At 34.0% G+C, this 23,415-nt stretch overlaps 3 protein-coding genes across 5 annotated transcripts; 2 read left to right on the forward strand and 1 right to left on the reverse strand.

Annotated features, from left to right (window-relative positions):
* Positions 1–79: 79 nt before the first annotated feature.
* On the reverse strand, positions 80–8,914 carry LOC143450008 (alkaline ceramidase 2-like). 3 transcript variants are annotated; one of them, XM_076950392.1, is made up of 7 exons: positions 7,821–8,914; positions 7,495–7,687; positions 6,966–7,086; positions 4,904–5,045; positions 2,904–3,041; positions 879–1,016; positions 80–743 (listed from the first exon to the last, which is right to left on the reverse strand). In XM_076950392.1, the coding sequence occupies exons 2-7, from the start codon at positions 7,594–7,596 to the stop codon at positions 575–577; spliced, it is 810 nt and encodes a 269-aa protein (XP_076806507.1). In that variant the 5' UTR covers positions 7,597–7,687; positions 7,821–8,914; the 3' UTR covers positions 80–574. The 3 variants fall into 3 exon arrangements, with proteins under 3 accessions (XP_076806507.1, XP_076806508.1, XP_076806505.1); XM_076950393.1 differs by lacking the exon at positions 7,495–7,687; XM_076950390.1 differs by having other exon boundaries at positions 7,495–8,914.
* A 3,255-nt stretch (positions 8,915–12,169) lies between these two features.
* On the forward strand, positions 12,170–14,707 carry LOC143450005 (gamma-tubulin complex component 4-like). The gene has a single exon (XM_076950384.1). The coding sequence runs from the start codon at positions 12,250–12,252 to the stop codon at positions 14,293–14,295; it is 2,046 nt and encodes a 681-aa protein (XP_076806499.1). The 5' UTR covers positions 12,170–12,249; the 3' UTR covers positions 14,296–14,707.
* LOC143450003 (pre-mRNA-splicing factor SYF1-like) lies at positions 14,600–23,140 on the forward strand. The gene is made up of 21 exons (XM_076950380.1): positions 14,600–14,762; positions 14,943–15,047; positions 15,311–15,478; positions 17,385–17,582; positions 17,742–17,855; positions 18,058–18,243; positions 18,336–18,486; positions 18,582–18,719; positions 18,819–18,952; positions 19,046–19,140; positions 19,311–19,479; positions 19,702–19,815; positions 20,374–20,536; positions 20,608–20,710; positions 21,041–21,116; positions 21,237–21,371; positions 21,443–21,559; positions 21,691–21,739; positions 22,160–22,289; positions 22,430–22,533; positions 22,689–23,140. The coding sequence occupies exons 1-21, from the start codon at positions 14,739–14,741 to the stop codon at positions 22,754–22,756; spliced, it is 2,541 nt and encodes an 846-aa protein (XP_076806495.1). The 5' UTR covers positions 14,600–14,738; the 3' UTR covers positions 22,757–23,140.
* The last annotated feature ends 275 nt before the right edge of the window (positions 23,141–23,415 follow it).

Here is a 23,415-nt window from a genome sequence, read left to right on the forward strand (position 1 = left end):
TCTTTTCATCGCGGGCCAAAATCATAAAATTTTTTTATCTTGCGGGCCAATGTTTTTAAATCAGAACTGAAGAAATGTGAAATTAGAACTGAAGAACAATGTGACATTGATATTAGAACTGAAATTAGAACTGAAAAAAGTTCTCTTTTTTAATTAAAACTGAAATTAGAATAGTTCAAAATTTTTAGCTATTAATGCTGATCAATGTGACATCTGCGGTCGAGGTTCTTCCTCGACAATAGCGACTATCAAAGCTGACTATCAGTTCGCGGGCCAAAGTTGGCCCGCGGGCCTGCAGTTGGACCACGCTGCTTTAGATCATCATTCTAAGCTTCAAAGCTTTTGATTTTAAATGATAAGTTAGTTACTTGAGTGCAATATTGCAACATAATAATAACCAATAAAATCATTAAGTACCACAAAGATTTTGCACACTAAACTTTCAACAGGAAAAATGACAAAATGAGTGCAAAGTAAAGCAACAGCAACAACACAGTAAAAACATATATACACATACAGTTAATAAAAGTTGTCTTTAGACTTAGACAGATGCTACGTGTACAAAGAAATAAAACTAAACTGAACTGTCATAAAATGTAACATACCATAAACCACACAATGAATTTTTTCCAATTAAACTATAAAATTGCAGCACTGGTTGCTTTTCTGAAACTTGTTCTTTTGCATAGCAGTAAGCGTAACAAACACAGGCTTCACAACCTCCAATGCTTGTTAAAATGTGCCTAAGTAGGTAATACACCAAGATTGATTCACTATATGTGCCAATATACATTCAACATATATATGCACAACTAGTAAAGATAATACATTTATTTGCAAGAAAATGAAATAACACAGAAAATATCTATCGAACTCACCAAATTCCATGCAGGTAGGGAAAATGTAAGTGAAGCCAAAATGGACAGAAAACTCTGTCACATACCCAAAACAATAAGGCAAAAGTCCATGTTGCCAAAGTGCACTTACAAAGGCGTTTAAATAAACAATAATCACTCCTAAAATAAAAAGTATATTAGCTTTCTGTATACAGATGAGATACCGATATTAAACAATGTTAAACAGAGTGGTACGCTTGCATAATTTGTTTCGAAACAAGCTATAAAAAATAGGACTAATTCGATAACATAAAACTCCTGCAAACACCACTGATACGATACCCTAAAATTACAGATAATCTTGATTATCGTAAAATTTCATGCGTAAGTCTGGCTGATAACGATGTTGGTGACTTAAAGCGCTCATGTTTGAAGTAGTCAATTGGGATGTGTCAAACTGACAAATATTCCGATTAAAAAAATATAAATAATAGGTTTTGATATTTGTACAAATCCGAATCTGCTAACTTTGCTCATGATCATTTACCAAACTACCTGGTGAGCAACATAAATCATTTGCAATCAATCAGTCAATCCTATTAGTTACTAATTAGTAGCAGTAGTTATTAAATTTTCAAAATTATTAATTCATGCTCCTAAGCGTTTACACTGTATGTACTTTAAGCTATTTAGATTTGTTCTAAGCTGTGAAACAGAGCAATTGCATGCGAAATTAATCCACTTTACAACTACTTCTGATGTGAACAGGAACGTTGGGCATTTTTTTCATTAGGCTTGTGTCAACTGTGATTGTGTATATAGAGACTGATATCTTAGTTCATTGGCGATTTTGTATTCAGATCAGAATTAATTTAAAATATTTTTACAATCTTTAACTAATACAAGAAACAGAACAGTTATCATGCGTTAGATTGCTTGCAAATAACATAAAATCTGATTGTTCATAGTTGCTTTATACCTCGTTATTTTTAGGGGCAAAATGTGATACTGTACATTAGTAGAAAGTCATGAGTGACGCAATATCTCAAAATCTTGACGTGATAACACTTTTTTGGTGCATTTGAATTCAAATCAGGTCCATTTGCTCCAGATAAAAAAAGTTTTTTTGGCTAGTATAATCAGTAAACTCCAAATTATTGGCATTTCAGCATAAATAGGTTTATCATAAATACCAGTAAGGCCCAATTTTACGACAAAAATATCAGGTCAAAAATGGGAGGGAGCTTGTTCATTGAAAACCGTTGTCTCTTTGTTTTCAATTAGCTATTGGCATTAAAAAGAAGATTAGAAAAAACTTTGCACGTCCTGAGCATTTTGTTTTGGGATAACTTTTGAATGCATATGCTTACTATTGCTGAGAACCTTCTGGCAGTGAAAATAAACACAAACATTAAATAATAAAATTTGAATGACCTTCATGTAGTGGTTAACAGCCTTCGTCTTGTCTATGACCAGTCGTTACTTTGAAAGTACCGTTACGGTACTTGGCAAAATGTACCGACAATCCTGGTATTTGGTACCATTTTGAAAAAGTAGTTTGATACTTTAGTACAGCAGATCCTGTTGCAAGTGCAATTTCTGCCGATATTAGGACCCCGCTAAAGGTTACTTGAGGCCAATAATATGTGAACTCACTCTTTGCGACTTTATTAAAAATATGTCGATTAAAAAAGAACAAAAAGAGCCACAATTGGTATAAAGTTTTAATTAAAACGGAGTTTTAAAAAAAATACCTTTTAAAACCTTGAAGTAATCATTTTATAAGTAATCATTTTTAATAAAGTACCGAGTACCAGGACCGACGTATATTTCTTGAAAAAAGTAATTGGGTAAAAGGATTAGGTACTTTTTTTAAAAGTATCGACGGTACCGGTATCAGTATGAAAAAAGTACCTTGGTACAGTAATTTGGTACTATGGTACTGCAGTACTGTCCACCTCTGTCTATGACACTAAACATTTGTCACGTGAGAACAAAGTGAAAGGCCTTATATACTGGTATACTATATGGTACTGCAAATCACAGCATACGAGTCAATTCACTTACTTATTCATTTCGTTTTTCAGGACCATGAATGCAGGAACAATAAACAGAAACAAGAAGAAGTGATTTATCTCAGGTTTCAAGAATGACATAAGAGTTGCAAGCAAAGCAAAACAAATCACTATGATTTGATACCATGATCTAAAACACAATTGATTATATATTAACTGTTTGCTTTAAATATCCATTACAAGCTAACAACCTTAGAAGCAATTTAATTTATAACAATGCAGTAAATTGTAAAACTGTACTGAATTATAAACTAAATTGTAAACTGTAATTATATATATATCCACATCAAAATGTGGAAGACTTAGTTCCGGTCAGACAAAAGTAGAATAAATATAACACTATAAATCAAATAATGTAAGCTTCACTAATTGTGCAATAATTTTTCTTTGTAATATCAAAAAATATTAAATTCTGATATGTAACCCAACCAGCTGATAAGGACATACTACTTGACATATATATCGCAAATATACAAACACCTAATAATATATATTTAGTACATATTTATTTATATCTATATTGACATTTCGACAATTTATTCTGTCGATCAGGTTATGAAAAAGATTTTTAACGACAGCGGCTGCAGGCATTAATTTTCACAGAAGCTACGTGTTGTAGCACTCTAACAAAATCTCTTGTTTATGTTTTTAACGAGGAAAAAGCAATGTGTTCACATAACAACATAATAGTGATACTACTTCAATCAATAAAACGTAACAAAGACATATTGCATCACAATGGGTGAAAATGCAACACACTGTATGTGGAGTAGTTATAATTGGCTGAACTAATAAAAGTAAGTTAATTTTTTAAATGAAACAATGCGTGCCATGGAAGAATTCATACACCAACTGCAGTTTATTAAAATATGTACAATATGGTTGACAAGCTTGCTTATTTTTCATTATAGGTTCAGTTTTTGTCATTAGAAAATTCTTATATTCTATGATGGTTGTTTGTGTAACATGCAGCAATACTTTGTTTTCATGTGAATGATTTGTTTGAAATATTTATTAAAATTGTTTAACAATTATGATACTATCATATTTTATTATTAGATTTTGTGTTACTTCTTAAATATAACTCACGTATAAGTCCCATTCCAGGTAGAGCCACTCATTAGACTCATTAGAATAAGAAACAGAAAATGGTTAAATGCTCAAGTGATTTCAAACCTGTATCAAGCTTGATGAAACTTTTTTCCACAATTTGGTAAAAGAGACCCAATTTTTCTTATTCTAATGGGTGATAAAAGGCTCTACCCTCATTCCAAGTTTCATGCACAAAATATCGTTAAAAAATGATATACTTGGTAACTGGAATTTTATAGCAGGTAAAAGAAAGACTTGTAGCAGTGTTTGAAAAAACATCTGACAAACTTTACTGTTTTTTATGAGAAATCATCCACGGTACCATCCATGGTCGGATTTAACAGGTGCATCAGTGCCATGACAACCAAATTTTGTATTGGGCATCCAAAATTGAGCTGAATTTTTGCCCACTGAGCAATCATTGTTTAATGATCCAGCACTTCAAAGCATAATCGCTGCAGCAATGAAACAACAGTCTTTTTAAAAGACTAGTTGCCTAGTTCTGCACATAATGTGATTGCCCATGTGACTGATGTGTTGATAACGCCATTGTTTAAGGCTTGATCTGTGCCAGATCATGCTATGTGAACAGCATGAAGAGATTGTATTAAGTGAGGTCTTCACCAGAAAATTAATATGGCAATTGAGACAACTGACCAGATGATTGGAAAGAGAAAAGGTAAAGCTTTTATAAAATCCAGGACCTAAAAAAACCCTCTATTGTTTGAATTTGCTTATTGGCAAACTACGCTTAGTTTGCCAGAGTTCCCAGAATCCGGTAAAAATTCCCAGAAAACACACAGAAAAAGGGTCATTGATAGGGTCAGTACAAATAATATCAATTATGGCTACTTTTCAGAGTCATAATAGTGTAATACTGTACTACCACCTATGACCTACCTATGCCTTCTGCACCAAGGGTGGAGATAGCAATCCAGCATCCATACACACATAACAGCACAACATACCCACAAAATTCCAATTTCGTCTATAAACTGGCCAAACAAACTGAGTGTTGCATGGAAATAAATGGATCCAATACCTACATATTAAACATAAAAAGACAGACATGTTATAAACAAAGTACCCACTTCATTGAGATTGGCATTGTAAAAAAGTATGAGGTTAAAATTTCAAGTTAATCAGACATTGAGGAAACTAGATAACTAAGCTAACTAGGAAACTTGAATTGACTTATTAATAGAACAATTGCAAAAAGGATGATATCTACACATTCAAATATCAATGTTTATTTATTTATTTAATTATGAAAATAGAAAAAAGTACAAGTAGGAGCTGCCAGGATAACTCAGCATAAATGCTATGTTCAAGCAATCTCCAGCTTACAAACACCCAATATATAAAACATCTGTACATTATAAATAACATCATTGCATTTGTGAACATTTGCATTAACAGAAATTAAGACATGTTTGATTTTGTCATATTCTTATCAAGGGCTTTGAAAAACCTGTTTTTAGACCAATCAGTGGGAAGAATGATTGGAGTAGTTTTTTAGCCTGGGAATTACCCTAGCAGTTGGCATGTTTCAAAGGTCACGTGCATAACTTAGATAAAAAGCGGCATAAAAGAGGAAAATCTTTTTTTTAGGCCGAAAAATCCACTTTTGATTTTAAGGTTCCACTTTTGATGTAACAAGAGCTAGAGATATGTGAAACATGTCATATTCCAGAATGAGGTAGTCTCAGGCAAGACTAGTTTACATGCAAAATATCATAGAGTCCCATGTGATGATTTTCGAGGAATTGTATTTTTGGTAATTTTACTACATTAAGAAAATCAAATAAGTTTGTCCTTTTTTAAATCCATTTTCCTCCAAAAGCGCAGCACAGAACTGTGCTTTTATGACTTTATTGTGGGTTTTTCGAATGACAAGAAAGTATTTCTTGTGACAAAACAAAGTTTGTTGAAATGAAAATCAACTTCGTGGTCGAGTCTTCTTTATGTTAAATCCACATGAGTTTCATAGAAAAAATAGAATTAGCTCGCATGATTAAACGCGGATGTCAGGAGTTGATTTTTCAATCTAAATTTGCTTTGAAGAACAAATGTCACAAACTGTATACCCTAGCCATCATTTCAAGAAAATGAATTGTTTATTATGAGTTTACCTGCTTTAATTGCATTAATCACAAAGGCATCTTTAGTTTGGTTATTTTTCTTTTGTTTCAGTTGATCTGAAAAGTTCAACAAAATGAAACATTTAATAAAACATTCAAAGGTGTCCATTTTGTTGATTTTGGCCCATTTTTGTCACCACATTGCTTTGAGTAATGAGTAATGAGTAATGACCGTTGATAAGACTTGCTAAATTTTGTTTTTTCTACGAGTAAAATAGTATTCAAGAAACTGTGAAGTGAATGGCTAAGCATTATTAGCATTTCTAAATGAGAAGATTTCTATTCGGTTAAGAATTTTTAGGAAAATTCAAGAAATTTCGGTTTGATAGCCCAATCGCTTAAAAAGTTATTATCATTTCAATAGTTCATTGTACCAAGCCCAGATAGAAAACTAAAGGGTTAAAACAAACAATAAAAATAAAACAAAGCACTTTATTAGTATGTAGTATATACAAGATGCACATCCATAATAGAATGTTCCAATTAAGGTGGCTTCTATCAATTATAACCTACAAGAATTTATAACCTACCGTGCAGGACCAGTATTACTGTTGGTTTCAGTTAACTAGTTTTTAAACTTTTGATGATAAGTTTGAAGTCTACATAGCTTTATGAATACAAAAATCAAATTGAGCAAAGACTGCAATAACAGTTGAGGTTCCAGCATTCCAGAAGGTCAATAGTTACTTACGGAAGTTAGAAACTTTGTTACACGAATATTTATACGATATTTTTCCAAATACACGTTCAGTAATATCCTAGCGTAGTCAGTAAAATAGAAACATCTAATATACACAACATGTCTTATAACTATTGCTTACCAATGCCAATTAAAAGCAACCACACCAGGTTTACATGATTACAATGGGGTACTTGGGTAGAGTAGTTTTTGTGCAAACTCATCATAATAAGTGGCAGCACCAAGAATGGAATGTTGCTCACCTACATGGTATACAAGAAAAAAAAGGATTTAGTAAACCAGCAATGTTGCACTACCATAAATATATTTTAAAAATATTTAATAATGTTAAAAAGACAAAGTGGCATAGTAAGAGGGTAAAAATTACTTATTTTAGCGTGGTAATAAAAGAAATGCACAAACATCTTTTACTTGCCAATGTGCACACAATTGCTCTTTCCATGCATAACCTATAAATCTACTGCACATACTAGTGACGCTGGAAGGATTGTAATGGACAGTTTGCTCAACAAAAAGAACACAGTCTGAACAAAACTATGGTGGCTTTCGCAAGAATTCTTGAACTGGGCTTTTTGTTCAACATCATTCTATGCTCTCTGGGCTATGGCTGTGAATTTTTATCTAGGCTATAGATCTAAAAATATACTTACTGTATTCCAAAACTCTGCAATGGACTCAAATAATATGTAATTGGGTTCACACCAGTCGATCTTTGACGACAACGGAGAAAATACATCACTTGTTAACTTCATTACTAATCTATTGTCAGATTGTAAGTAAGCCTAATCACAATCAAAGTAGCCTTTTTGCTTAGCTTATGCTACAGTATATTGGTCACCAAATCTGCAAATGCAAATACTATAAATAAAGATAAAATTCAGGTCTCAGGAGTTTATGCAGTCAAACTTCAATCCGTTCTTACTCGGAACTTTCTGATACATGCAATGCCTTTCCACAACAGCAATGCGAAACCTACCTACTTTGGTATGGTCGTCGTCATCCTGAACTGAAAATTGTCGTCCTTGCACTGAGGAAAGCTCTACTGGAAAGTTTGCTTTCAGTGAGCTTTATAAATGCACCAAATACGATAAAGTGGCACAAAAGCCAACTTTCTGCATCGGATTTCGCCATTACAACATACAAACTTTCCATAAGGGGAAGAATCATGCACACAACGATTGCAAGTGCAGTGAAATTGCCTTTAGTTTCAGCTTTTGACAGTGGCAGTAACGTGGATGAGCAAGCCGAAACTAATGGCTTTTAAATCTGCCCCATTAAGTCAAACACAAATTAGTTGCGACGAACGATAATAGACTTTCTGAGTTACTGCTACTATTGTTTTTGGGTGGCTAGATTTATTTGATTCCCTATGTCTAATTGTGGGAATTGTTGATCCATTTTGGCTATTTTTTAGGCTACGAGCGTTCTGGAAATTGGATTGTAAAGATTTTGCTCAGGTGAATAGCATATGAATTCCATTATGCAATAAGCACGCAAAGTAAAATGTGTATGAGTTTGCGTGTTAATTTCAAGTTTAAAATAAGCAACTGGAACTAGAAGTATAATGTAAACCAAATTACTACATTCAAACAAACTACAAATACCATTGAGTATTACTGTCTGGGTGGCAAGATTTTTTACTACGGTCGTTTCTGAATAGCGACTGTTCAGTCAGACTGGTGTGTATGACGTACCAAAAGCTTTGTTTGACTTAAATGGTGTGTGGTGTAATAATACCTGCTACCTAGTTTTGATGGCAGCAGTTAGGCTTGTAAATTCGATTTGTTCACTTATCGATGTAGTTAAAAGAAAGGTGATTACACAGCTCAATAGAGGAATGTCTTGCCATGTCAGAAATGTTTAAATTGTCAAAATTGACCCATCATACACTGAGTAATTGTAAAAAGTTAAATAAATTTCAGGCTAATTGTAGTGCTGGTTTTGAGACACCATGTGGTTCTGCACTTATATACTAAACCCAAAAAATCGTGTGTTCAAAGCTGTTTTTCGCAGTTTCTTGTTAATCTAACTTAAATGTTATAACATAGTACCAGAAACTTAACTTCAATCTACCTCCTATAATATAGCCTAACGTTAACTTCAATAAAAGCTAAAATCACTATACAATCAACTTTTTGTATTGCCTTTCTACTAACTTAACCGCTTATCTTTATCTGTATATCGCCAACCAACAAATACCATAGTACTGTATACAAATACGTATCATTTGGACCTACTTAGTATACTATGATAATACATTAGGCTAGGCTAGTCTATACATGAAAGATCAGCAGGAGATCACATCATTTTGAAAAAGGGATTTTCCCAAAACCGTTAATTCACATGCTTTTTGCATAAATATCCTATGTTCATACACATAGGCATTTAAACTATGCATGTATAGACATTTCTTATCAAGTATGGCAACCACGGACACTTTATATGGTATGCATAGGCAGGGAATTTGATAAATGGTACTGTATTCCTAAAAATGCCCGTGCGCTACATACACTGTGTACGTTATATCTTTGAAATGTAATGGAAATGTTTGTACAGATAAGATGTCTATGCATTGGACATGACTGCTATGACAATTGTACAGTAGTCAGTAGTTCCCAGTTCCCACTTGCAGTTGTGGTGGGCGTATGGTGTCGTTCATGTTTCCTCACCAATTAGGCCTATAGCGGCGCCGTAGGGTTTCCCAACATTTTTGTCTGAACGTACCCCTTTGTTTTGTTGAAAGATTTTGTGTACCCGTATAATATTCACTGGAAATCCTTGCTAAGTGTTAATGCACACATTTGTTAAAAAAGTGAACTTCCCATTCCCTTGAAGTCTATTTCGTTTCCCTACCCCAAGAAGTATATGAATACGATTACCTCCAATTGGCGGCTGGGAAACTATGACTTATAGTATACTTTAATATAAGTAACTATGACTTATAGTATACTTATATGAAAGCTTTGATACGCCAAACTTTCCAGGTGGTGTGCAAGCATATTTTTGTCATACAGGCAAAATCGTGACCTGAGATTGCCTAAGACACATTAAAAACACAATCAATATTGAATGTGCTCCACGTAATTTTGGCTTTGTAGCCGAGTGGTTCAAGTGCTGGCCTGGTAATAAATTCAGTTCAGCTTCCGTGTTCGACGCCCAGTGGCGCCATACAGTTGTAATGCCCTTGGGCAAGGTATTAACGACAATTGCTCAGTGGATGGTTATAAATTCGGGTAATACTATCAAAAAAAATCTGTGACAATCGAGGCTTGCGTGGCCGGGTTTAAATCGTGCAAAGACTTTCCACAGTCCGAGGATAAACATTAACATACCATAATGCATCATGTCGCAGAAACATTTTGTAGGAATTTGCACCCAGCATGACCATTTATTATGAGGTAACTCTTTTAACTGTTTTTTTCAATGTATTTATAATCTTGTAATCATACTATAATAATATATCCTTCTGTTACTATTTTATTGTAACCCAGACATGGGTATGTGATTATTTTGCTAAGGATTTTTACCTTGTTGACTTACGGGCAACAGTTTAAAGCTTCACAAAACACTGGGGTGTTATGTCACTCTATCATACTTTTTGTAACCTACCTCATGTACAAAGCCGAGCGTGTGAAGACATAGGCTTGCAAATTGCGGTTAAGCATAGTTTAAAGGTAGGTTTAGTCGACGTAAGACCGTAGTCGTAAGTGTAGCACGTTGTTTAGATTTAATTTACTGAAGGCCTGAAGTATATTATTTAGTGAAAACTTGGCGAATTTCAAGTATAAATCATACTTTTTTTTGTGAAATATTAGTACAAAGCTATTTCCTAAAATGCAAGTACGCAGTCATCCCAAAATAGGCTATTAATGCATATTAGAACATCTATTGTTTATGATTGATCACGCTCAACATAATTAAAACATTCCCATGCCTATACCTGAGATAATAAAATAATGTCTCTAACTAAGAAAAATGATTAACAAACACACACCACGCAAAATAGGCTTTATCATCGCTTTCACAAAATAAGATTAATTAATTCCTTTAGATTCAGCTTTAAACAAAATAATTTATTCCATTGGTTTGGAACAGAAATACATAGTTATAAGTGTGCTAACTGCAAGCGCCAGGACTATTTTTGACTATGTTGAATTCTTCTTTTACTTGCCAAGGAGTTAAAAGAGAAAGGCAAAAAGAACAAACTGCACTTTACGCAAAGATAGCGTTTCACGTGGAATTAAGTTAACTCCCATGATCACAGCACATTTCTTATGGTTTTTACAGAAGGTCATGGACACACTAATCACGCTAAACACTTAATTTCTTAAAACATTTTCAAAAAATTACTTTAATGCGTGTATATTTTGGCAATTAACTCTACGATTTATCCATTTGTATATTAGACAATTTTCAAGGCACAATCAATCTTGTTTAACGGTTTTAGCTGGTTTTGTGCACTGGTTTCGTTTCAAACGTATCGGCAATTTTGCAAGTTACAACTAATAATGCCACCTATTGTCGAGTTTGTGTATTTTCCGGACGCAAAAGCAAAGAAAAAAGAAAAAAACCCGTGATGTATGAGAACAGATAGCCTAGTCGTTTTAGAGACAACCGAATCTATTATACAGGAAAAGATTAACTTCATTCCCACTGATACATTCTTTAAGAACAAAGCAATTGTCGTAAAACCTCCAGATCATGCATATACGAACAAAAGACATATGTTATAAGTTGGACATCAAGTAAATACTTTGTGACGTGCGCCTTAATTTCCTTATAGGGGGGATATAGAGAGACATCCTACACTGTTCGTTTTATCTTTAGGCATTCCGTTTTGCCAAAAGGTGCCACATATTTCACTCTTAAAGTTAAAGGTGCAGCGCACACTCACTTTCGGCGCCAGTTCTGTGCAGTCGTTGTAGAGGTATACCACTGCAATACTATACGGTCTTATAACCATTGAATCAACTGAACAATCAATTGAATGGATGCATGTAAAATGTATCGCACAGCACATATCAAAGTTTATGGTGCTTATCATTGCTGTCACACCACAAGTCAAATTTGGCTAACCTGTACGTCCAATTTATAAACTGTTTTAAAAGTTATATCTATGAAACAGTAAAAATTTAAAATTTGCTGCAATGGTACTGTATTGCTCTAAAACTTTGTACATTTATTATGCTAGTATCGAGGCATTTATTGCTTTTGGAGAAATCATCACCTAATTTTATTGCAAAGATCTTTATTAGTAGGAAAAGATAGGTTACAGTACCACCGTGACTACAATTTTATGAAATGCTCATTTTTACTTGAAATACCTTTACTTTTTTTCCATTAAAGTGATTTACTGTAGGTGTGCGAGCTGAAACTTGTATAAATGTTAGTAAATATACACAAACATGTTGCATGATCTGATATACGCCCTTTCTGGTCATCCAGGAAATGTGTTCAAAGAAACTTCAGTTGGAAATTTTGAAGTAGTTGCTGGTTTACCATACATCAGTCCGAATGAAGAAGCTGCCCTGAATCGCTTGCTTATATTGGGAACAAGATTTATGTATTTCCAGAAGTTTATGAAGGCACACACCTCAACTTTATATTCTCATTCTGTGTCTGGCGCAGTTGTGGCAGATGGCCTTCGTCAAGGTTGCTACTTGAAAGCTTTTTGCCACGGCTTGCAAAAAGTCTTGTCTGGTTATCAACATTGTTTACTAGAAATTGAAAAGGAGATTTTAGCAGATCCACATTTGTCGTTGCTGTATATTCAATGTCAAACAGACAAATATCACGTGCTGTTTGATACTTTGGCTGATCTTATCGCTACTATTAAATCAAGAAGGAATCATGGCTGCCAAATTCTTAACGTTTTGCACATGCAAAGTCGATCTGGAAACATGTTTGTGAAAGAATGCATTCTAGAAATTATGTATCACTGTCATGCTGTTATGTATAAACAGTTAGGCAGTTGGCTGCTGCATGGTTTATTGACTGACAGGCACAGTGAATTTTTCATAAGCAAAAAAAGCATACAAAACCCATCTTTTCCTGAATACAGTGGTGCTGGTGTGAAACTAATGGAAAGATTTACTAAACCTGAAAAGCATGAATTTGAAGTTTCTTTTGAATATCTTCCAGCTTACATTCCACCTTCTACAGCTCATGTAATTTGCTTCATTGGTTCATCATTGCATTTGTTTCAAGCAGACAAGCAAGATTTTTGTTGGGATGTTGTTAACCAAGACTCAAGACTTGCTAAAATTCAGAGTTTATCAAAAGATAACGACTTCAAGCTGGCTGGAATTTTGCATGACAGAGAAAGTGAATTTTTGAATGATATTTTGAAATTGCAACTGGCTAAGGAATTCATAGTGAAAGATTTTGAAATGTGCATGGATAAAATCAGATGCGCAGTTGCAAAGGAATTATGGACTCTGTGCATAGAACAGGCTCAGCTTGTATCCTATCTCAACATGTTAAAAGACTTCTACTTGCTAGGACGTGGTGAATTGTTTTTGGTTTTTATTGATGAAGCTGCACCCATTTTGAAAAACCCTCCATCCCGTGTGACAGAACATGACGTGCAGCAAGCATTTCTTCGATCAGCAGCTAAAGTTCAAATTGAAGATGAAATGCCATTTCAGTTGTTTCACCTTACTATAAAATCTACTTCCCAAGACAAAAGTCAACCAAGTCCATTTATTAATGTCAACACAGTTGATGATGGATGGGCACACCTTGGTATGTCGTTTAAAGTTAAATGGCCTTTGCATACAATTTTTAAGCCTAACATCCTGGAAAAATATGACCATCTCTTCAAATTTCTGCTTCGAGTGAGAAGGGTGCAATCAGCACTTTTGCGTCTCTGGTCAGTCCAAATGAGAAAGCAGCAAGATATTGACATTGCAAATGATAACCTGCTTATTCCTAGTCATGAAATATCTGCTTTTGAAAGGTTACAGTGGAAATGTAGAAGTGAAATGCAGTTTTTTGTAGATAATTTGCAGTATTATCTTCAAGCTGATGTACTAGAATCACATTTCACAAACTTAATTAACAAAATACGCACAACAGATGAAACAATGAAAGACTTTGAATCTATCATAACTGCTCACGAAAACTTTCTTAATGCTTTGCTATCTCAGTGCTTTGTTATGTCAAGTGCAGTTTGCACAAGTTTAATAGAAATTCTAGATTTGTGTCAGAAATTTTGTAATGTAGTGATCACTTCTTCATTGCTTGTTTCCAAAGAAGATGTTTTTTCACAAGTCTCCAAAATATGGGAAACGTATAACAAGAAAACATTTGTATTTTTTCAAGTTCTTAACGGTGTGTGCACTAACCAGTGTAATCCTCACATTGCCCAATTGACATTGCGCTTGGATTATAATAGGTTTTATTCTGCAATGATTTCTAAAAGTAAGGAAGCAACCAAAAGCTTATTTTAGGTCCTAAACATTTTGTAACTTTTTAGTTCCAGGAGCTAAACGTTGATTTTCATTTAAATAAGTAAATGGATTTACAGACAATATATTGTTAAGTGTAGGTTATGTTATGTTAGTAGATATATACATTTAAATTGTATTAAGTAGATATAGATAACATGTGTAACTCTGTATACCAGTGCTCCATTGTGAAATGTGTGTACTGGGATTTTATAAGTTTTTCTTGTGCTAACATAGGCACTATAAGGTTATTTATGACAGTAACAATCTCTTCTAGTCATTTATGTATGCTTTTATTTCTGGCTGTTATCTGACTCTTCATGTGCGTATTATCTAAAATATTTTGTCTCTAAAACTACGGTAAACTTCATTTATATTTTACGAAAACTATTTATCATAATTTGTTATTTTTTAGCATATGATTAATTAGTTTAAAGCTGCTGAAAATGCCAGAACAACAACTTGTCTTTGTGAGTATCTACATGAGCATTTTGAGCCTTGCAGCAAATCTTGTGTACAAAATTGTAATACGTTATTATGTGCCAAACGTTAAATTTAGTCTAATTATTAAACTATTTAAATTCCACTACAGTAATGAATGTTTTTTATTGATTTTTATTTGGGTTAGTAATGATTTTTTTCATTTTTAGGAAGAAGATGATTTGCCATATGAGGAAGAAATCCTTCGAAATACATATTCAGTGAAGTGTTGGCTTCGCTATGTTGAGCATAAGGAAAATGCGCCAGCAAAACAGGTAACAATGTACTTTCAGTATTTGTTTACTTTAGGTCAGTATTATATATATCAGAAAATATGTTTTTGTTTTAAGCCCCGCTATCCAGTTTTAACCAAATTATTACTAATGTATATTAAATAAGCCAATATAGCCTATTGACTGTCAGTCCATGTGACCAGGTCTGTTTTAACTTTATATAATTAAGTACTCCAGTCGCTTTTTGTCAGTGTCAGTAATGAATGTCTGGACCATTCATAAAAAAACTTTTGTTTGTTTTACAGGTCAATATGATTTACGAAAGAGCTCTTAAAGAATTGCCAGGCAGCTACAAATTGTGGTATAATTATCTACGCTTACGACGAAGCCAGTTAAAGGGTCTTTGCCTTAATAACCCACTTTATGAAGATGTTAACAATGCCCATGAGCGAGCTCTGGTTTTCATGCACAAGGTAAGGTGTAGCTGTGTAACTTCAACATGCTCCATTAGGTGAAAGAATTTTTGGGTGGCAGCATATGGCTTTTTTCAACATACTCGATGGCATATAAATACACGGTTGACGCCGCTTATTGTAACCAAGTGTAATATATTTAGCCACGTTTTGTGACCATTTTAGTTCAGTTAAGAATTTATCCATTAAAAATATACATGATATATTTAGTATGACCAAACTTTGAATATTATGACTAGTTTTTTCCTTGCAATCTTTTCCTCTCAGCTACTTTTTTCAAAACCCACTTGTAGCAAATTTAAATCCCAATTCTCTTAAATCCAGCCACTTTTGATAACCTAGCATTATTACGTGATAAAATAGACGTTTTGTTCATAACTCACCTTGTTTTTTATATATTGTCATTTTGTGGAAACAGTGACCAAAAGATCTAATGTGATAAACAACATGGCATATTTGCAGTATGAATTGAAGTATTTAAAATGCTTCGGACAGTTGTCCAACCTTATGTTATTTGTACATTGTATAATGGATTATGTCCCAACTGCCAAGTTGGATCTTTGAAGGCAACAGCCGAAATTAAAATGTTCATTTAGCTGACTACAAACTTAGCTTTTAATTTATATTACAGTATTGCCTGTTTTTGCTTTAGATATGATAGTTATTTAACTGAATCATTCTGCTAGTCATCTCCACCTTTCTTTGCGGGTAAAATAGGATATTAAGCTATTGTTTGCTTATCAGTACATTTAAACAGTCAAGATCACTTTGTTATGAACAATGCCTCCATGGGAAGGCACTTAATTTTCAGTCATTAAGATGTTTGTTGTTCATTCAAACGAATATTAAATCATTGCAACAAAGCTTGACAGTGAAAAGATTTTGTGGATACTAAACGAAGGTAATTTTATGGGCATGAAGACATGTGCAGTAACTAGGGAAGTACAACACGTCTTATTTGATTATTATTCTGGAACAGTTAGTTCCAAATCCATAATTTTGAATCTTATTCTAGAATAATAAAAAATTTAAGCTCCAGCAGTGCTTTTGTTTTGCTTTTACAATAGGCTCACAAAGTTATTCTTGCTCATGCAAGATAACAGAACTTTGTCAAATTGACATGGTTTAATTCACGACGATTAAGGCAGTGTGTAGGACCGAAATGTGAGATAACAATCGACCTTTAATCCCTACTTGCAACTCCTCTACCAAATTTACGCTTCAACAATATATTTTAAGGAACAGTTCATGATCTGTACATTTAAAGCGACAAGGAAATAGCAACAAGTGAATCATGCTTGTATATCGGGATTAATTCGCCATTACTTTTATGCAATTTTTTCACTTTTTTTACTCGAAAATCCATGTCAAGCAGTATGTTCCACACATGAACATGAACACACTTTGATGTATAGCAAAATCTTCACTTGTTTTGTAAAGAATGCAGATGTGTGTGTAAAGCACAATCAAAAAATGTTCCACACTTCTGGGATCATCAAATGACACACTAGTCTTTGAGGTCTTATGCTGAAAGATGATATTCCTTATTGGCTGCATGTTTTGTGCAAAATGTACTAAGCTGATAGTAAGTTAGTATTCATTTTGAAAAATCTGCCAGATTTGTCTGATGTATGATACCAGACTTATAAAAAAAATACAAGATCCAACTGCACAGTACTTTTTGAAGCTTTTAATTCCTACTATTTAGGTAGCTGAATGCAAGGCTACATAAATCGATTTCAATATTCAGTGATTTTGTACCGTTACATCATTAACTTAAAATGATTTGTATGAAGTAAGTTTGTTAAATTGGATGCCTGTTTATTTATGAAAATATAAATAACAAATAATGCATGAGTTGAAATTGTTGTACCTTTGTATTTTGTACCCCATAATTTTGTTACAGATGCCCAGGATATGGATTGATTATTGCAAACTTCTTGTTGATCAGAAAAAGATAACACGCACACGTCGAACTTTTGACAGGGCTCTGCGAGCACTTCCCATAACACAGCATCATCGAATATGGCCCCTGTACATAGCTTTTGTGAAAAAATACCCAATCCATGAAACAGCGATTAGAGTGTATAGACGAATGTTAAAAGTAAATGCTATGTTTGGTATAGATTTACATAATTTTTGCATTATCTTACACATGTATTTAAGGAACTATTTTATACCTTAAAGCTAATTTAAGCTTTTGTAATATCATAGCAATTTTATAACATTAACGATGGTCAAATGTTCTGCTTGCTTCATCTAGCTACTTCCTGAAGAGGCAGAAGATTTCATTGACTACCTAATTTCAATTGATCGCTTGGATGAAGCTTGTCAAAACTTAGCCAATATAGTGAATGATGACAAGTTTATGTCAAAAGTAGGGCATATCCAATTATCCATATCATCTACAGTATATTGCACGTGCCAAAATTTTATGGGAAATATGTGAAGTACCACTTTGTTTGTCAGTAAAACATCTTTAGCTATAGTTGAATGGAAGCTCTATCTTGAATGGAATCTTTACAAAGAAATAATAATGTTTAATGCAGTACTGAGGTAAAGTTCATAATTTTTTCAAGAAAAAGCTTTCAAATCACGCATTATGGCATCAGCTGTGCTCGTTAACCTCAAAGAATCCAGATAAAGTTCATTCATTGGATGTTGAAGCCATCATACGTGGTGGATTGAAACGCTTCACTGACCAACTTGGTCAATTGTGGTGTTCATTGGCAGATTATTATACAAGAAGTGGTTTGTTCGAAAGGGTAAGAACAATGCAAACAATGAATGTACTGTATTCACATCAGCATAACAATAATATAGATTTGTGTTTTGCCTCTGCATGTTTGCAATACAGGCACGTGACATATATGAGGAGGCGATCGAAACTGTTACAACTGTCAGGGATTTTACCCATATATTTGATGCTTATGCACAATTTGAGGAGTCAGTTATAACAACTAAAATGGAACAAATGAGTGATGAGTCAGCAGAGCACAATAAAGATGGCAAGCTTTAGTGTTGTATTATCTATTACTGCTGTTGTATTTCCCGCTTATATTAGATTGTAAGAAACTGTTGTCTAATTTTAGAATTTTTTTAGATGACGTTGATATTGAACTTAGACTTGCTCGCTTTGAGCACCTCATGGATCGAAGACCATTGTTGCTCAACAGTGTTTTACTGCGGCAAAACCCACACAATGTGCACGAATGGCTGAAACGGGTGGAGCTCTACAAAGGTATATTGTTATGCACTCGTTGGTATTTCTTTATGCTGGTTATAATTTATTGTGTCTGCATTGAAGGGGCATTATCTTTTATTAATTTTCACATTTTAGAACAACCCAGAGAAGTCATTAATACTTACACTGAAGCCATTCAAACTGTTGACATCCTCAAAGCAGTTGGCAAACCTCACAATATATGGGTTTCATTTGCAAAATTTTATGAAGAAAATGACCAGATTGATGATGTAAGTTTTTTTAAACGGAAATCTATACAGTGAATGAAAGTGGAAATGTCTTCTAGGATTCTACAAACTTAAACTAATGTTGTTATAATTTAGGCGCGAACAATATTTAATAAAGCAACCTTGGTTCAATACAAAGCTGTCGATGATTTGGCCTCAGTGTGGTGTGAATTTGCAGAAATGGAAATAAGGTGCAAATTTGCATTTAAACTGTCATAAATTAAATAGGTTTTTTTTGTATTTTCTTTCTGTCCTTTATGACAACTTTCTTTTCTTTTTCATTCTTTTATGACAATTTACTAGTACCTTGTCTTTTGTGATATGTAAGCAGCACACTTTGTGTAAGTTTTCATTATTTTAGGCATGAAAATTTTGATGCTGCAATAAATTTATTAAAACGTGCCACTGCGTTACCAACTAAGAGAGCAGGTTACTTCGACAACACTGAGCCTGTACAAAATCGGGTATATCGATCTTTGAAATTATGGTCAATGTATGCAGATCTCGAAGAGAGCTTTGGTACACTAAAGGTGATGTGATTATACAATATACATTTTTGTATAACTGAAAAATAATCTTCTAGTCATTCAACATGTCCCCTCCTAATTGGTAACTCAAAACATTTTTTAGTTTTAAGTGGAAAAGTAGTTGACGTCTTTAGTGCACTTATTTTAAATGCATTTTCCAGTCACAGGGTAAGTATTTTGTAACTTTTACTTAAAAAACATGTAATCAAAGTTCCATGTTTTTAGACTTGTAAAGCTGTTTATGATCGAATATTAGACTTGCGAATTTGCACGCCTCAAATTATTATCAATTATGGAATGTTTCTTGAAGAAAATAATTACTTTGAAGATGCATTCAAGGTTTGTTAAAATTCCAACACATAGTTTTTGTTTAGGGATGAAACAATTTAGATTGTGAGATTATGATTTATAGAATAATGGAAATTAATCGTTTTCTGTACACATAATGTTACAAAAACAATTGCAAATATTTCTTCATCTTTATTTTACAAAATGAAGGATTTTACACTAACCTGCTTACAAAGTTTAGATTTGTGAGAATAGAAAAATAGCCAATATTCAGGTACATGTTCCAGTCAGGACATCTCAATTATTGATGGACTAAATTTCTGTTTATGCCAAAAGTGTTTTCTTTTAACAATGGTAGCGGCCAAAGAAAAGCATTTTCAGGCCACATACTGTAATGCTAAATAGTTCATCATTATTTGGCCATGCTAAGTTTTCATCTATGGAAAAATGATGTAACAGTTTTGATAAACGCATTCAAACTTTTTAATGAAAGAAAGTTGGATTTTTGGTGCCCTTTTCGAAGTAAAATTTTACCATTTTGCGAATAAATATTCAGTTTTTAGGTCAAAAAATTCTCTCATATTTTTTGTTAAATTGATGCTTCTGCAGGCTTATGAGCGTGGAGTCGCAATGTTCAAATGGCCAAATGTATATGACGTTTGGAATACTTACCTTACAAAGTTCATCAACCGTTATGGTGGAAAGAAACTTGAAAGAGCAAGAGATTTATTTGAGCAAGCACTAGAAGCATGTCCTGTAAAATTTGCCAAAAGTATGTTGGTAGCAAGAGTGAAATTAATGTGGGTTTGTGGAGCCGCGCTATTGCATGTTTACTTGTTGCAGACCTGTACCTTCTTTATGCAAAACTTGAGGAAGAACATGGCCTTTCACGACATGCGATGGCTGTATATGACCGAGCAACAAAAGCGGTGCTTCCAGAACAGAGGTGACTTGTGTTGTGCGATATTGGTCATCTGACTCATAATGGCAGCGGTTGTATGACTACGTACACTACACATTTACACATGTTGCGTAATTCTTACAATTTATTCTGGTTATTAGTTGAGTCTTGAGAAATATCACTTTGAGTTATTCAACACTTTTAATTAAAAACAATGAAACATATCAAATTTTTTGTTCCAAATGATTGCATTGGTTAATACCGGTATCGTTTATGTTGTTACTGAAATACAATATTACTATTATTACAACATCTGTCCTGATGGCGTCAATTATTATGCTTTTTAAATAAGATTATTAACTTTTGTTTAATTAGACACGAAATGTTTAACATCTACATCAGAAGAGCAGCTGAACTATATGGAGTTACCCATACTCGACCAATATATGAAGTATGTTTTAACTTACATGTTCGCTGTTTGTGGAAAAGCTTTTTACTACTAACCAACCCATCCATCACATTCAATTTACCTTAATCAAAGAATGATTGTGATAACGTTGTTGTTTTTTAGAAAGCAATTGAGTTATTACCTGATGACCATGCACGAGATTTTTGCCAGCGATTTGCTGATTTGGAAAGGAAACTTGGTGAAATTGATAGGGCGCGTGCCGTCTATGGTCACTGCTCTCAGATGTGTGATCCAAGGGCAAGTGTTTTTCTATTTTACACACTTTGTTACACGTCATAAATATTTAAACGTTTGTTACTATTATTTAGACCACAGCCAGTTTCTGGGATGCCTGGAAGGACTTTGAGGTTAAACATGGCAATGAGGACACCGTGCGTGAGATGCTTCGCATTAAACGTAGTGTACAGGCTACTTACAACACACAGGTATAAAGACACTGTGCTGTGTTTATCTTTCTTTTGTTGTGGGTTAATAATACAACTATTACTCCCACTTACACTCTTAATTTCAATTTCATCCTTTTAAGTACAGCACATAAATGGTTTGTGATTTTCAGGTTAACTTCATGTCAGCACAGATGTTGTCTGCATCAGGCAATCTAACAGGTATCGCTGACAACCGTAGTTATCATACGTAAAGTAAAATATCTAACTTACAATCCTGTTGCTTGCAGTTGTAAAAAAAATTACAGTTTGTTATTTGATTCATGCACTTTTTGTTGAAAATCTGAGTTTTACCTAAACCTGAGTTTTATAAAACCTAAGGCTTCGAGCTGAAATACTGCTTTCACCGGCAGCATATTAGTTCATCACATGAATGCAATAATTCAGTGTTCGTTCAATTCAACTCACAAATGTTAGTTGGGTCGCCATGGATTTAGTGATTCTGGGTTTAATCGTCCCGGGGTTAATCTGTTGTGAATTGAATCGACCGATAACCCAATAATTCCATTCAAATATGGTTTAGTAGTGCAAGTGTGCAAGGCTACAGCAATTGCCAAAGTAATTTTTTTGTTCATGTTAAAGGTACTACTTCGGATTTGGCTCCTGGAAACGAAAATGATGGTATGCAACTTCTGGAACAGAAAGCCAGTCAGGCTGCTGCCCGTTCTCAAATGGAAGAAAAGAAACCAAAGCAGAGCATTTTGTTTGTTAGGTATTTTGCAAAATTTACCTTGGAATAACTCTGGTTATGTATGGTGTATGTACCAGTTGTACCTACTTAGGCTGCTTGGTGCTTACACCAATTACTAACTATTTTTTAAAACACTGCCTACTAATAGAATTTTTTTAAAGGAGTGACAAAAACAATGAAACAGCATCCGACATCAATGTGCACCAAAATCCTGACGAAATTGAAATTGATGATGAAGAAAGTGATGATGAAAGCAACGTGACTGGTACAATCTATGCATTTTCGTTAATTACATAAGAAATACCCCTTCCACTTGGTTATTAGTAACCTAAAGTAGTTATATTTTTTAAGATGTCCGGTAAGCATTCTTTGCAATCACCATGCTCGTTTTCATATACTGGTGTTATTTTCTGTTTTAAGGGTCTGACATTATTCAAAAGAAAGTGATTCCTGATGAGGTATTTGGAGGAATGAAGAACGACGATTAGCCCTCCTAGACTTTCAACTGCCATTTTCAATGTCATTTATTGCGAAGCATTTCTGCCAGTAATTTTGTAATGATCATAGATTGTTTTTGTGTGGTTTTTAACAATGTCTCAAACATGTCCATCAGTTAAGCACACCTTTTGTGCGTTTTTTTACCTTCCGAGTGCAACTGCCGTCATCCAAGACAGCGGCTATGTAAGGTAGTGGTGCCATTGCGGACAGGTACATAATCACTTGTTGAATGGGATACTGTTGTCAGTCTTAAATTCTTACATTTCATGCATATTGTATTGTCTTCTGTCTACTATTCGAAAAATATTTATCACAGCTACTGGACGTTGAAAAGGGGCCAATAAAGCGGAAAGTTAAGTTTCCAACGATGCTAATTCTCGAATGCTGCCAGGACACCCTGTCGACTACATTTGCGATAGTGACGTACCCTGTACAGGCTACCTATAGGCCTAGTCTTGCATCTACTATTACAAAAATGTCATACGTATCAAATAGCAAACAAAGGTTTTCTATATCAGTGAGAGTAGTAAACATCGTCATTTTTTATATCCATGATATGTGTCAGTGCAATGGATCTCAAACGTTGCCAAGAGCCCCGCGAAGCTAGTCTGTACACTTTTCGGGAAAGAACGTATTTTAGCGGCAGGGG

Source organism: Clavelina lepadiformis, chromosome 3 (assembly GCF_947623445.1).
Source record: "Clavelina lepadiformis chromosome 3, kaClaLepa1.1, whole genome shotgun sequence".
NCBI classification, from domain to species: Eukaryota; Metazoa; Chordata; class Ascidiacea; order Aplousobranchia; family Clavelinidae; genus Clavelina; species Clavelina lepadiformis.